The sequence below is a fragment of the Astatotilapia calliptera genome, chromosome 7 (genome assembly GCF_964374335.1).
Source record: "Astatotilapia calliptera chromosome 7, fAstCal68.1, whole genome shotgun sequence".
Taxonomy (NCBI): Eukaryota; Metazoa; Chordata; class Actinopteri; order Cichliformes; family Cichlidae; genus Astatotilapia; species Astatotilapia calliptera.
In genome coordinates this window covers 3836572-3852377 of record NC_137428.1, presented here as the reverse complement: position 1 = coordinate 3852377, position 15806 = coordinate 3836572, and the positions used below count along the sequence as shown (strand labels likewise).

General features: G+C 42.7%; 1 protein-coding gene across 4 annotated transcripts in view; it reads left to right on the top strand.

Moving 5' to 3' along the window:
- The window catches only part of LOC113025114 (Golgi apparatus protein 1-like), a 37161-nt gene extending 21556 nt beyond the window's left edge, over window positions 1–15605 (top strand). The window contains exons 9-28 of one of the 4 annotated variants that reach the window (XM_026172546.2): window positions 49–170; window positions 364–465; window positions 1020–1173; window positions 1980–2021; window positions 3119–3343; window positions 3780–3842; window positions 4798–4911; window positions 5077–5165; window positions 7002–7119; window positions 7886–7978; window positions 8399–8536; window positions 9012–9135; window positions 9334–9476; window positions 10127–10228; window positions 10855–10962; window positions 11303–11423; window positions 11695–11801; window positions 12343–12506; window positions 13136–13209; window positions 13310–15605. In XM_026172546.2, the coding sequence (XP_026028331.1) occupies window positions 49–170; window positions 364–465; window positions 1020–1173; window positions 1980–2021; window positions 3119–3343; window positions 3780–3842; window positions 4798–4911; window positions 5077–5165; window positions 7002–7119; window positions 7886–7978; window positions 8399–8536; window positions 9012–9135; window positions 9334–9476; window positions 10127–10228; window positions 10855–10962; window positions 11303–11423; window positions 11695–11801; window positions 12343–12506; window positions 13136–13199 (2193 nt within the window). In that variant the 3' untranslated portion in view covers window positions 13200–13209; window positions 13310–15605. Of the gene's footprint in view, window positions 1–48; window positions 171–363; window positions 466–1019; window positions 1174–1979; window positions 2022–3118; window positions 3344–3779; window positions 3843–4797; window positions 4912–5076; window positions 5166–7001; window positions 7120–7885; window positions 7979–8398; window positions 8537–9011; window positions 9136–9333; window positions 9477–10126; window positions 10229–10854; window positions 10963–11302; window positions 11424–11694; window positions 11802–12342; window positions 12507–13135 lie in introns of all 4 variants that reach the window. The other 3 variants (XM_026172548.2, XM_026172544.2, XM_026172547.2) reach the window with 3 other exon arrangements.
- Window positions 15606–15806: the final 201 nt, after the last annotated feature.

The following is a 15806-nucleotide window of genomic DNA, read 5'->3' as shown; positions in this document are numbered from 1 at the left end:
TCTTGCGCTCACTTTTTGATTTTATTATGATATTTTTTCCGTCCACAGCTGCAAACGTTGATCCAGGAAGCCGACCCCGGGGCCGACTACCGCATCGATCGGGCGCTTAATGAGGCCTGTGAGTCCGTCATCCAGACCGCATGCAAACACATCCGCAGCGGCGACCCCATGTGAGTCCTCGTGGAGGGAGAGGGATCCAGCAAATAGAAATCCTAAAATTTGACACAATAGAAAGTGCAATGATCCCACCTTCTGTATGATCATGTGGATAAAAACCTGAAGAAGAACCGACCGTTCAAGGTCTTATGGCTGCTGCGCCGTGTGGCTGAGATGTGAATGCGTTTGTGTTTCCTGATCCTGCAGGATCCTGTCGTGTCTCATGGAACATCTGTACACTGAGAAGATGGTGGAGGACTGCGAGCACAGACTGCTGGAGCTGCAGTACTTCATCGCCAGAGACTGGAAGTAAGTCCTGCCGACAGGCTGAAGAAAGTCTGTTTTCGACATTAATGAGGTTCAGATGATCATCTTCAATTTAGTATATCAGTTTATTGGTATTTGGTAATTGATCATTTTAGTTGTATTGCTTTTTAACAAGGCTGCTGTAAAAGTATTCTTGGTTAGTTGATTGCCTCCATTTAATACTGCGACCATAGATGGTATAAAAACACTTGTTAGTAAAGTGCTGATTGGAAGCCTTGAGAGTTTTGCTGTTGCCATCTGCTTTGAAGTGAAAGTTGACAAGTGAGGATCTGAAGTGAACCTGAACTTAGGGAGGCATTTAGACGGGGTGGTTTTTCTCATAGATGTCTGTGGGACTGGAAGGATTTTTACAACCACAAGCACCGCCCCCCTGGTGTTTTTTTTTTTTTTTTTTAAAGTAGGTTTAAGACAGTTCTGCATTGGTTTTACGTTTCAGAGCCAGGATCTTCGTCTATCTTTTATTCTGTCTGTGCTTTAGTCCCAAAGAGACAGCTGCAGGTATTAATCTGCCTGTTACATCCTGTGTCGCTGCTTAGGTTGGATCCGATCCTGTACAAGAAATGTCAGTCCGATGCATCCCGACTCTGCCACACTCACGGCTGGAATGAGACCAGCGAGTTGATGCCACCTGGTGCCATTTTCTCATGCCTGTACCGCCACGCCTACCGCTCTCTGGAGCAGGGACGAAGGGTGAGTCTCTGCCGTTGATTTAATCTAATGATTAAATGTGAAGGTTACAGCACTTGGAGATCTCCAAGTGCTGTTTTAGATTTGTTAATAGAACAGTTTGTTTCAGGAGAGGTAACTGTAAAGCACAAAAACCTGGCTTATAGGGCATTCATGCAGCCATAGGAGCTCTATTTACATTAGGAAAGTAGACTAATTTTATAAAGAGACTGTGCACTGTGGCTCAGTGAAGTGTTGCCTTAATTGTGTGACTGCTTACAGTATTGCAATTAGTACAGTGTACATTTTGTTTTCAAATGACCACTGCAGTTTTTTGGACTAATTTGGACATTTTTATGCCAAATAAGCGATTTACAGGGGGAACGTTTTGTATACTCTCAGTGGCTTGAAAGGCCTCTGAATTCAAATTAGTTAAAAAAGTGCATTTTTCTACAGTTTAGGCTTTTTAAATAAAAGGTCATTTAAATGTTCCTTGCTTTAAGTTTTCTGTGTCTGCACAGTTGTTTCTGTTTTTGTTCTCAAGGTTGTGACTTATCTGTAGGCTCAGCCTAAAAGTGCAGATACAGAAGTTAAACCCTTGTTTAGTCTGATGAATTTCTGCCAAATGTGAAAAATACTGGAAATGTTTGCAGTTTGAAGGAGGTGAAGACAGCTGTGACGAATTCAGATGAAGTGACTTTAATCTTTATTTAATATAAACACACAAAGTTGCTTTAAGCCTGAACTGACAACAACTTGCATGTGTGAAGAGGTAAATGTAAGGTGCCAAATATATACAGGAAGTCTCTGACCACAGAATGCTCTCGTAGTTCCCCAGTGGGGAGTCTGAAGCGGAAAACCATGGTTCGATGGTGAGTACCTCTTACTGCTGCTGATCTCATGATGCTGCTCACAGAATCGCATCTTGGATGATTACTGGTGGTTTGTAGAGGAGAAGTGATTGTGTTGGATAATTCCCACCCACTCTCAGTGCATGTGGGAGCTGGCTTTTAATTGCTGAAGTGAGCTGCTGAACCCTGAAGTGAAGAATCAATATGACAATCCACTTACGGAAAACTTGGTGATGCTGATGATTCAGCTGCAGCAAAATTAAGCCTTTGATTTAAACAAGCAGTGTAGGAAACGCTGGCTGTGTTTAAGGTGATACTCCACCCAAAATGTGTTTTTTCCAGTCCTGCTGAGGCTTGTAACAAGTTGTGTGAAATTAGTTAAACACCCTATGATGTTACAGAGAGAACCTTGCTAATCTAATTATCCTCTGTGTAGCATCTGGCAGTGGTGGGGAGGAAGAATTCCCTTTTGACAGGAAGAAACGTCCATGAAAACCAGGAAGTTGTAAAACGCTGCAGTACCTGGAATGTCCACTTGAGGCTTGAGTGTAGAGTCGGTCCCCATAGACTAAACATGTTGTAAACATGTTTACAGCCTGCTGCAAAAAATGTTTTGGCCTATATGGGAAGTTTCACACACCTTGAGCAGGTGTCTGTGCTCCAGCGGTCATTAATATCAATGCATTTTAGTAACCTGGGAATGTGCAGCTGCATTACAAGTACAGACTGGAGAAATACAGTGTGACAAAATCATTAATAGCTTTTTAAAGAGCTCAAAAATCGCAAAGACCTGTATACAGTGCAACGCTGATAATGAAGACTTGATTAGTAGAAAGGCAATGCTGCTCTCCGCCATTGTCGTCTTTGTTAATGAGAAATAAATGGCGAAAAACAAGTGCCACAAAAGTATTAACGTTTAATGTCAATATCACACTCACATTTTATCTGTTAATACTGAATTAAATGTACAAATCTAAAGGCTTTTGAGGATTAAATGTGAAGGACAGACACACTGAAAATCTTGGGTGGAGTATCATTTTACAGTGTCCGTGATTAACAGCAGCCGATACTTTGGTGGGTAATTTGATGACGATGTCGTCATCGTCGTCCTCCTGCAGCTCTCCCGGGACTGCAAGGTGGAGGTGCAGAGGATTCTCCACCAGAGGGCGCTGGATGTGAAGCTGGACCCTGAGCTGCAGAGGCGCTGCATGACTGACCTGGGAAAGTGGTGCAGCGAGAAAACGGACGCCGGGCAGGAGCTGGAGTGCCTGCAGGACCACCTGGACGACCTGGTTGCTGACTGCAAGGAGGTGGTGGGAAACCTGACCGAGCTGGAGTCAGAGGTTAGCTTGTCTCCGCACACTGCAGTTTCTTTAAAGCGTGCAACGTGCAAAACATTAGGCACAAACATGAGACAACTGATGTTTCCAAGGTTCCTTTGAGGCATTAAAGGTATTAAAATCAAAGGAAGTAAGGGCTTGAAATGAGTTTTGCATAAATTTTCTGTATGTAGTTAAAGATGATTAAGGATGATTAAAAAAAAGACTTGGCCCTTTTTTATAGGTGTTTACAAACCAGTTTCCAGTTGTCTGAAAAGTTGTATTATTTGCACTGAATTACTGGCAGGCAGCAGGTGGGGCATCAACCTGATAATTAACTTCTCAGTACAGTACGCAGACATTTGGACTGAAATAGTGAGTTTGAGCCGTCCCACTCTGATAAAAGCAGGTAAACCTGAACTGGCTGAAGTCATTTTGAGTTTGTGATTTCCGTCTGCAGGATATTCAGATTGAGGCGCTGCTGATGAGAGCTTGTGATCCCATCATTCAGGCCCACTGCCATGTAAGTATGAACTGATGAGCACATCTTCCTTCAAACTTCAATTCTTTGGACATTTTCTGTGTTTTGGTTGAATATACTAAGTTTGGTTGAGACTCTACAACAGCCTCCAAGCAAACTGATGTTCCTGTGACTGAAGCTGCGACGCGTAACGTTTTTCCTTAGCAGGTCAGAGACGCCATATACTCAACAATGGAATTGAAGCATGATGCACAAAAAGCTGAAGGCCTGCCAAGGAGGATATTTTGCAGTCTAGTTAAATTAAAAAAAATTCATCTGTAACAGCAAAATCAAATTTTCTCTTGTGGACAGTCCCCATGCTCTTATTTTGAAAATTCTCTGCAAACCAGCAGTCCTTTCACAGCTCATGTTTTCCTTCCAGTAGGTTCATCTTTTCACAGTTGTGAGACAGTCATTTCCAAAGCTGCCCTCTTATTTATTGCCACAGTGTTGTCTGGTTTATTAATATATATGTGCTTCTCCTTTTGTGCCCCCCTGAAGTTACAACTTCTGAGGGGTTATTTGTTTGTTTTTAGGATGTTGGGGGCTGGACTGAAATGGTCCCTGACCTGGGTTTTCCCATGTGTGGTCTAAGTTCTTGACCACAAAACAAAATTTCAAAGTTTCTGTGTTTGGTCAAAGCTGGCGCCACACGAAGAGCTCGCTGTACTTTGCTAAAATGCTCATGAACAAGTTCTCGTCACACTGAGAGGTTATTTTTGATCAGATGAATAAGACGGTGACTTTTATTTTTTAACTCACTTGAACCATCTTGCATCTATGCAGTGTGCAGGAAATTATTAAGGCACTTTAGAGGAGAAGCACATTTTTCACAGCTCTTTCAAAGCATCTTCTGCTAAATACAGCATGTTGATTACTTTTGTCAGTTTCAACATATTTCAGAGGAAGTTGTCGATGAGTTCAGTCTTCCTTCTCCTTTTCTCTGTGCGCCTGGCAGGAGGTGGCTGATAACCAGATCGACTCTGGTGATCTGATGGATTGTTTGGTTCAGAACAAACACCAGAAGGAGATGAATGAGAAGTGTGCCGTGGGAGTGACACACTTCCAGCTGGTGAGCAGACTGATGGAAATGTGTTGGTGCAGGAGTAGAAGAAGAATGAGCTCCTAATGTTTTGTTATGCAAAATCTTATCAGTTTAGAAAGGCTGTAATATTCCTGCAGCTTCTTGAAATCATTAATAACCAACTGCTCTGACTGCCCTTCCGCCTGTCCACAGATTCAGGTTAAAGATTTCCGTTTTTCCTACAAGTTCAAGACAGCCTGCAAGGAAGACGTCCTCAAACTGTGTCCCAACATCAAGAAGAAGTAAGACAAATACAGACTTGAGCAAAATCAGCCATAGAAGATATCACAAATACAAAAAGCACCAGTATGTCCAACAGTTGATTGGATATGTGACCATACAATCTGAATCTACTGTCTGATTGGGTTGTTTTTCTAAACATACCCTCAGTTTTTAGGTGTTCGTGTTAGTGGTGTCCAGTCAGATACAGTCCTGTTAGACCTGCTGAGGTTTCCAGCTCTCTGTGTTTCAGAGTGTGACCGATGGCTGAATTATACTGTGAGCTGCCAGCAGCCTTTTTCCATCCAGCAGTCCAAACACTGAGGACAGTTTCACATGTAGGATATTTTTTAAAGGAAATTATCTGGACTCACAAGCCTTAGAACTCCGCACTGCTCTGTGATCACTTCTAAGTTGTTGTTTCTGGGTTTGAGAATGTAAATGTTGTAGAAACCTAAGATTGTAACACTGCAGTTGGTGGAAATGTATATTTATGCATTGATGTTGACCACTCAAAGCTCCTTGAACTGCATGCTACATTCACACAGATCTTTATTCTATGCATTGGAGAAATTTATCTGCATTGCATAATTAGCTATGGTGATACTCGTGTCCATTGGATGTCTGTGAAAATCATAACTCCCAAGTTATGATGATGGAAAAAGAGCTTTTCAGGTTTGCAAGCATGAACCTGTGGATGGATCTTTACTGGTTTCCTGTAGTTTAAGTCTGCAGATCACTGAGGGTCTCTCAAGCAGTCCGCTGCTTACTGGGCCTTCTCACCTCTGTCACCTGGCAGGCATGCTGCAGGCCAGCAGGGGTCTGCAGTTAATATTGAAAGATGGGTTTTAGACAGGCTAATCTGAACCTAGTGCTGGATTTGCAGACCACTTCAGGGTCTGTTGCATAGTTTTTCTTTCTACATACAATACAGGTTGAAAAGTGGGCTTCAACAGGAAGTTCACCGAGGGGGAAAATTACAGCACTAGATTGCAGCGAACTGAATTCTGTCATCTTACTCCTCCTGACTGAAGTATGTAGTCTAGCTATGGTGGCTGCTGTAGGACAAATAGCTTTGGCTGCCATCCATCTGTAGTGAGTGTCGGCTGCCAGTTTGCTGTTTACATCAACTGGTGTCTATTCACTCTGGAGGAGGCTGTAGAACGAGTGTGTGTAAGATCGGTCGACGAGTAAGAGAAGCTCTCTTCTGACCGATAACAGCGACACTGAGGTGAACTGTTGAGCTTACTCCTCTGTGGGTAAGCTCAGCCGGTGTTAGTGAAGTTGTGGAGTGGATCTAACATTGTTGGATGTGGACACTTGTAATTAGACATGAATGTTTTTTATTTTGCTTTTTTTTTTTTAAATAAACTCAGAAAATGACTGACTGCACCTTTTAAAGATGAAAGAAGCACTAAGAGAAGTACAGGCAGCAGCTGCAGTGGAAAACTAATTATTTAAACCTCTGTTTCACTTTGAAGCTGCTGAAGCCCACTTTGGTTGTTCTAAATATGTTGACACTGCCCCCTGGTGACAGTGCATAGCTACAACATGTAGCTGTAGCTTGGTGTGTAAGCTTTGGGTCAGATGAATTCACACCCATGCTGGCCACTAAACTCCACTCTGTCCATCTCCAGCTGTGGTTTTCCCCAAAAATGTATTTGGTGTAATTTGCTTAATTGAGCTTCACTGTTACTCAGCAGTTTATCCTAAGACAGATCTTTCTACTTCATTTTTTTCTTTAATTAAAACTTTGAATTGGACACTTTCTGCTTTTCCTGCTTTACTTTTTTCTCATCTGCTGATCATACTGAATCTGACTGGTCGGGTGAACCTCTGTGACTTCCTGTCGTTGTCAGGGTGGATGTCGTGATCTGCCTCAGCACCACGGTGAGAAACGACACCCTGCAGGACGCCAAGGAGCAGCGAGTGTCTGTCAAGTGTCGTAAACAGCTGCGGGTGGAGGAGGTGGAGATGGTATGTTCTCTGACTCTCTGTCACAGTCGGGCAGTGTAACGTCCTCAGGTTTGCTGTTGGTTAGCGAGAAACCGCCCAGAAACGTATGAAACAGCCCAACATGCTGTTAAAAGAAAATGATTTTAGAACCTTTATTTTTAGGCTAAGTATGTTTGGTTTTCTGTGAGTTTATAAAAGAGATTTAACCCGTGTTTGTAAAAACAGTTAAAATATATTTCTTTATCAGGACGCATGTGCAGATGGTTCTAGTTCACAGCAACAGCAGCTGCAGTTTTATAACACCTTTTTGTGCAGTTCACAGCACATCACACATGACTGACAAACCCAATAAGACACAAGAAAATGAACAAAAATGGATTAGAAGCAGTTAAAAAGAAATCAAATATAAAGTAATGCTTGGAAAAAGTGTTACGAAAAGAAAACGCTAATATATAATGATAGAAAACATGCAGCACAAAGACTTAAGAAGTCAAAATATTAAGATGGAATAACACTTGGATACCCTGATGTCAGTAGGTGCGTATTGAAATGTAAATAGAGTAAACTGAGATGAGCGGATCTAGTTTATGTTCCTTTCACTTTTCCAAACCTGGAGTAAAAAGTAGCAGCAAACGGCATCGTCTAAGGTTCCTCCTGGGAGCATCTGGTGTTTTTTATCTTTTCTGGTGTGCTTTGTTGAAGCGAGCAGAGATCCTTCGTGTCTTTAAAGTTTTTATTTTGTGTCTGTTTCCTTTAAATTCTCCAAATCTACCTCAAACGTCTGCAGTCAGAGGACATCCGTCTGGAACCGGAGCTGTACGACTCCTGCAAGACCGACATCAACAGGCTGTGTCAGAACGTGGCCTTTGGGAATGCACAGGTCAACACACACACACACACACACACACACACACACACACACACTAGTTAATGAGTATGAAGGATCCTCCTGAGTTGAACCCAGAACGTTATTTTTGCCGTTCGCATCTCTTCTGATATAATTAAAAACAACCTGTAAACACTCTGTGGACCATGTTAGAACCAAACTTTAGCCGCCACCGCCACAGTGCAGACAAAAGTGTTTCCTTAACACTGAACGAATGAAGTGTTAAGAAAGAGCCGGCAGCTTTAAAACCTAAAATAATTTTACTGCCAGTAGATTTTACCTGTAACTTTGTTGATAAATCCGTAAAATACAAAGTACGAATGTAAGGAGTTGAAGAAAATTTTTAAACAGTCTGAACTGTACAAAAAAGAATTTATTTATTCATTTATGTCTTTATTGGCTTCATCTCTGCAGGTTATCGAGTGTCTGAAGGAGAACAAGCGTAAGCTGAGTTCGCAATGCCACCAGAAGGTCTTCAAGCTGCAGGAGGTGGAGATGGTTGATTCTGAACTTGACTATCAGCTGATGAGAGTCTGCAAGAACATGATCAGAGTAAGCAAGAGAAGAAAAACAAGATCAGTTTCCTTCACTCTGAATTGTGGACATGAATCTTAGGATCAGGATTATTTCTTAGCGAGTAATTCAGACCATGTAGCAGCGTGTTAATGGCTAACCTTATGTTGTGGATGGATCATCTCAGACATTCTCTTGGCTGAAGTCTTTTCATCATCACAATCTTGTTTCTGGGTTATGATGGTGTTTGTCTCTGCCCATCGGGAACGCTTATCCTCAATCTTCTCTGTGCTGTTTTGTAATTTAACGAAGAATAAAACAGTTTTTCATCAAATGACCAGAAACATCACAGACTCGTTATATTATCCTCTGGTGTCGGTGGCCCCTCAGAGGGTTTCTTTTGGTTAAATATGGGCCTGGGGGGGTGGGCGTTTCTTTAATTGTGGGTCCACGAGGGTTTGATGTTTGTTATTGTGATTGAGCCGAATGTAACGTGGCTGTTTGATGTGTTCAGCGCTTCTGTACAGAGTCAGAGGGGAAGAACGTTCTTCAGTGTTTGAAGCAGAACAAGAACAGCGAGATGATGGATCCCAAATGCAAGCAGATGATAACCAAGCGACAGATCACCCAGAACACAGGTACGCATGCACACACACACACACACACACACACACACACACACACACACACACACACACACACACACACACACACAAAATGGAAAGATTAATTAGAATAAAGCAGCTCAAGTCTAAATAAGCCGAGGTGAGAGAACAGATGAAGTGTTGCTTGTTAGCATGAGATCAGATTTTCATCTGTTATGCGTTTGTTTCCAGACTACAGGCTGAACCCGGTGCTGAGGAAGGCCTGCAAAGCCGACATCCCGAAGTTCTGTGACTCCATCCTAAAAAAGGCCAAGGATGAAACCGAGCTGGAGGGTCAGGTCATCTCCTGCCTCAAACTTAAATACGCTGACCAGGTGAGAGCCACGGCTGACTTTACCAAACCACAGTGTTAGATTAGTTTCACACCTCACATCCAGGTTTTACTGGCTCTAGGGACGCTGCTTCACTGAGCAAAAACATTCAAACTGATTTTATTTCAACAAATATGGACCTGTAATTTATTTGTTTCATCTGTTAGGTGTTGATCATACACTTACAGCTAAGAATAGTTGGGTCGGGGGTTATTCTGCTCATTTCCAGATCTGTACTTTTATTCTTTGTCTCCAGTGAAGTAGCTTTAGTGCAGCTCCTCAGTTCATCCTCTGACTGAGACTAGCTGTTTAAGTCCCTCCCCCTTAAATCAGCTTTCTTCTTATTGGTTGCCCATTGTAAACAGAAGGTTTGAACAACCTCTATACCTGTGACATTATTTCTGATATGTCCTCATTGTCTGGGATCATTAGGATCCCAGAGAAGACAAAAGACTGAGCTTTTGGCTGCTGAATAATTATTTGAAACTTCAGAAATGTTTAATTTGAGCAACCCCGGATCTGCAAGAGAGTGTTGCTCTCTATCCACACAACTTTTAATCAATCACAATAAGATGAGAAGCGTTGGTGAGTCCGCCTGTAGATGGTGAAGGAGTTATTTGTGGAATAAAAGTTTATTTTTGTGTGTGTGGCAGCGTTTGTCTCCTGACTGCGAGGATCAGATCCGGGTCATCCTGCAGGAGTCGGCGTTGGACTACAGACTGGACCCTCAGCTGCAGATCCAGTGTGCAGAAGAGGTTTGCTGCTCTCCACTTTCACTGTGACACACAGTTTATTCTTCCCATCACTCCATCCTAACTCAGGTGTTCATTTTGTGCCCGAGCACATGCGTCATAATTATTCTTATTGGGTAAATATTAAGGAATAAAAACGGCTGACATTCGCTGTGATGTAGTCATGTCTCCAGCAGGAGGTGCCAGCTGCTTGGTAATAAATTACTGCACAGATATCAGCTGTACTTTTACGTTCTACTTGCTTCTGGGTTCTTTTGGATCATTTAGAGGGGGGAAACATGGATATGACCTTCCTGTGCACCTTTACATTTGAAGGCATGCATGCAAAAAGCAGCTAAATATGTTCATGAAAACAACACAAGTGCTAAAATTAAACAGAGTAAAAATATGAATGTCTTTCATGCACACGTGTTGCTCCTACGCTTCGTTCTGTCAGAAGATGTCGAACAAACGATGACTGGATCGTGACTGAGGCAACAGATTTAAGAGAGAAATATCATCAGAGTTTAAAAATATGGATTATTGAAGCGCTGCTGAGAAGCCAGAATGTGACTCACAGTGAGCAGGCAGGAGCTCAGAGGGGCTCTGACAGCATTAATGGCTTTTTATTGATTATTGTGTGTTTGCAGATCTCCAGTCTGTGTACAGAGGAGGCAGCAGCTCAGGAGCAGACAGGACAGGTGGAGGAATGTCTGAAAATCAACCTGCTGAAGCTCAAGAAGGAAGGATGTAAGAAGGTAAAACGAGCTCACCGCTGCCTTCACTGACCACTCAGACAAACAGACCATCATTTGGATTTCAGTTTCAGCTGTAGACGCAAAGTAACCGTTTCTTTTATTATTTCATTTTCATTTACAAACTCTTATTCTTATGATAGAAATCAAGCGTACCTCTTTGAGTTACAGTGATGTAACTGTGGCTATTTTCTGGCATCAATGTTTAAATGAATCTTTTATAAAGAAAAGGAGGAATCGCACTACAGAATCAACTCATGATCCTTTCTTTCTAGAAGCTTTTCTAACAACACATTTATGCTCCTCCTCTCCCGCTCCCTCCTCTCCCACGCTGACCCCGCAGGAGGTGTTGAACATGCTGAAGGAGAGTAAGGCGGACATCTATGTCGACCCCGTCCTTCACACGGCCTGCGCTCTGGACATCAAACACCACTGTGCTGCCATCCCACCCGGCAAAGGACGCCGTGAGTCAAACTCACTCAGAAGTCATGTGACTCAGACACGAAAAACAAACGTCCCACTTTTTATTTCAGCGGCCGTCAGAACAAAAGAAGGGCAAACTTTGCATTGCAGGAGTCAGCAAAATTAATGTTATTTATTTTTAATCAGGTAGAGAAAAGGTAGCAGAAACAAACTGCTTCTTCTGCATAATACACAGAAACTACAATCCATCCATCCAAATTCTGTTTGTCTTTCAGTTTATTTATATCTAATGGAAGTTTTGTGTCCCATCAGAAATGTCGTGCCTGATGGAAGCGCTGCAGGACAAACGTATCCGTCTGCAGCCCGAGTGCAAGAAGAGACTTCAGGATCGCATCGATATGTGGAGCTACGCTGCCAAGGTACACGCACCGAGCAGGGAAACACCTGTGACACACGTGCGCACATTTGAGGAGGGTGGAGGTCTGCAGGTGCTATCAATCAAGTTCAGCATAACAAGGACCGAGTTACATGATTTGGCTTCACTTAATCTATCGCAGGATCTTCCAAGAGTGGGAGTGCTATTTTCCAGAGCTCTGACTGGTGGTGATTTTGTATGTCTTGCTCTCTTATCGTCACATTACCTGCTCCAGAGTAAGTTAGGCCTGCAGCATAGGTTGCTATGTTAGTGGTCATTAAAACCAGCTTTAGGTTTAAACCTGAAAACAGAAGATTAAACCTGAAGTTGTCGCCTTTGACCTTTTTGAGTCAGTTTTAAGAGACTTTTATTTTGAAATTGATTACTTTAATTCAACATGCTTTTACCTCATAATTGGGCGATTGAACACATTTTTATTTTTTATTGAAATATTTTTGAATAAGTAATTTGCACAAAAGTTTAAAGGTGCTTTTATTTTTCCTCTGAAATGACGCAGGCTTTTAATTCTCTCTGCCGTCCACCAGGTGGCGCCTGCTGAGGGACTTGGGGACTTGGCCATGCAGGTGATGACATCGCCGTCCAAGAACTACATCCTGACTGTGATCTGTGCCGGTGTGGCGCTGCTCTTCATGATGGGGCTGTTCTGCGGCAGGTTCACCAAGCGAGTCACTCAGGAGCTCAAGGACAGGTAGACTCCGCCCCCCCCTCTGGGGTCAGGACATATTTAACGACCGCAACTGAAAAAGACCTCCTCGCCATTTCACCCCTGATGCTCCTGAAAGTCCGCCGCATCGTCTTTACTTTCCTCCTGCAAGCTTTTTCACCCTCTCTCACAGCTGGGGCCATCTACATGGGAATGACATTACCCACAATCCTAGCTGTCAGAGATTTTCACACATTCTTATCTGATATATCTGGAGGGGTTTTTTTTGTTTGTTTTTTAACTCTTTCTCTTTTTGCTGTTGGTTTAAGGGGCAAGGATAGGGAGGGGAATTGGTAAGAATGTGGGGTCAGAGGTCAACGGTTATAAGTCAAGGTGAAAAAATGAAATGCGTAGGTGTAAATGTGTAGAATGCAGGGTGGGCAAATGCTCATGTGTAATAGAGCAGTTTAATGACTCCAGTATTTTATTGATAAGAGTGTGTGTTGCTGTGAAGGTATGTGTGTGTGAGCGCGAGTGTGTGTTGCTGTGAGGGTGTGTGTGAGATCCAAACTGTCTTTATGCCGCCAGATTGTTTTCTCCTTCTGCTTGAACAGGTTTTTGGAGTTTATTACACTTTTTTCCCCCCTTCTTTTTTTTGTGCTGATTCATATTAGATTTTATCGCCAAGGGACTGCCAAGTGGGCGGTGCCAGCCAGCCCTCGACCGAGCCACAGATAAAGAGGCGAGGGTGGGGCCACAGAGTTGCACCTCACACACTTTGGCCAACTCGCTACAACCGGAATCGCTTGTGGTTATTTTACTTGGGTTTTTTTGTTTGTTTTCTCCAGATGGAGAAACCTCATCAATCCGGTGTCTTATTTTCCCACAGCACAGCCTGTGTCATAAATGCACCGTGTGTGTCCACCTGCTGCTCCCATCATTGCCATCTCGGGTGGGATTTTTTTTTTTTTTTTTTTAAACATCACTCTGCTCAGACTGGGATGGAAACCAGACGTTTTGATTGCCGCCCATCGCCGCGCAGAGTGGCTGTCGGTTTTGTGCTGGTTGGCACGAAAAAGCTGAGAAGCAATGCAGGAAAAAAATAAAGACAAAAAAGAAACAATTCTAGATTACTATAGAGATGTGAACATTTTTGTGTAAAAATGATACTGGAATCATTGCACATCTTTCGTTCTTTTTTTTTTTTTTTTAAATATCTATAAATATATATATATTGTTTTGTCATAGCCTTATTTATTTGTTTACTTTTTTTTTTTTTTTTTCATCTATTATTTGAATGTTCTCTGGTTGCCTTTTCTCCAGCGAGACTCCCTTCTTCCTGCAGGAGGGGTGGGAGGAGGGAGAGGAGAGGCAGGGCGGGGGGAGGCAGCAAAGGTGTGAACACCTCCAGGTGTCGAACTCCTTGAGGAACTAGTGGATTTTCACGTGGGACAGTGCGGATTTTGAAATGCTGCATGCCTCCAGCTCCGTGTTTTTATTCTTGGGCTTGACCAGAGTCACTTTGCATGATTCCTGGTTCCAAATAATCTTTATTTGCTTCCTACTGGTTGACTGTTCCTCCTAAGAAAGAGGTCTGAGCAGCAGATGGGGGTAAGGCTTGTGTGCCTGAGATGACCGGATTAAGGATATCTTCTCTTTTTCTCTCTCTCATCATACAGATCCAGGATGTAGAGCAGCCTGAAGCCTGAGCTTTCCAGTTACTGTACATACACTGGCCTCGTTATTAGAAACATTGTAATTTTTTTTTTTTTTTAATTTTAACATTAACATCCATCAGTTCAACAGAAGTTGTGTAGGTTCACCTGAGGCAGTGTCGAGCAGCAGAATGCAGTTCCGCCATTGTCAACTTGATGCCGACTCCAGCATGAGTCAGTGTTCAAGGTTACCGCAGAAATAAAAATGTTTAAAGCTTGTCACAAAAATCATTTTGATCTCTGTAGATGGTTTCTCCTTCATAGCTGCACTCTGGGTAAATTCATTCGTAGCTCACCTGGTCCAACTTTGTGAAGACTTAAAGTTGGGTGAGGGTGCTTTGAGGGTGTGCCGACACTGGCAACTAATTGGAATCACTGAGCTCTGGAACGTGTTTCGGGTGTCTTCTCCTTTGATGATGATGATGATGATAATGAATATGACTTTGACGTGCAGGTAATTCTTCTAACAAACCATCCAACAGGTCTCTGCTTTAGTAATCGTGGCATTGTCTTTATTTTTTCGCTTGTTACTTGCCACTAATGACTCTGTTACTGTAAAGTTGTCTCAACAGCATTTAACAAAGCATGAGATATTGCCAGGTGCATACCAGTTTTTACCACGAGATGGGGCAACAAGGCAAGAGATTAAGAGCATGTTCTTAGTCTCTTAAGGGAAGGCAGAAATATTTCAGTACACCCCCTGGAAGAATTCTGCCCCCTGGTGGTGAAAGTGTTACAAATGTTACCTTTAACACTAACTGGCAGGTTATGCACACTCACACAGTTTACAACTCTCCCCTCTCGTCCAGATACGGTCACTCTGGCTCTGTAAAAGCATATACACAGACATATATAGTCTGTGGTTCTGTAGAGGAGGACGGGTTGCTCGGAGGGCGTGTTTGCGACGCTCAGCCTGCAGGTCGATGCCCGAGGAGGCGTTCAGTCTCATATAAACACGTGTGAGCAAACACTAAATCGAGGGCCTCTCCTCTCCCTGCGTGAGCTGATCACATGTACATGTGTATGATACTGAGTGACGATAACTTACTGTAAACTACATGTACCGTTCCCCTTCTAACTGTTGAAGCTTGGCGTGGTGAGCGCTGCCCTCTCTGCTTGTAAATGAGACGTTCTGCTTCATTGAAATGCCTTTTTTCCATCAGATTTTGTTTGTTTTTAAATCGAAGTGTGCCTAACCGCCGTCCCGCTGTACAGGACATCCCAGACGACCTGTTGCACCCAACAGAGGGTGACGTGTGGCGTATTTGACCGATCTTTTTGTAAAACTCTCTTGTTTGTTTGTTTGAATCCATTGAGCTCCTGATTGGTTTGGGGTTTTTTTTGTCCACTTTTTTTCTTTTGTTGTTGTTGTACAGATGAAAAATTGGACAGTTTGTTAATGATAATAATAAAGTCTGCAAGGTTTCTACTCCACTGTTTCTTTATTTCAAATCCGGCTCAACCAGAATTTACGCTGTGAAATGTAATATCTGTACATGTGGTAATACTTGAGCCCTGCACTAAATGTAGTGCTTTTTTTTGTGCATCTATATAAACTTTGAGGAAATGTTTGATTCCAAGTGGGACAGATGTTTGTTTCTACAGTGAGGTATTTGTGTGACATCTGGAT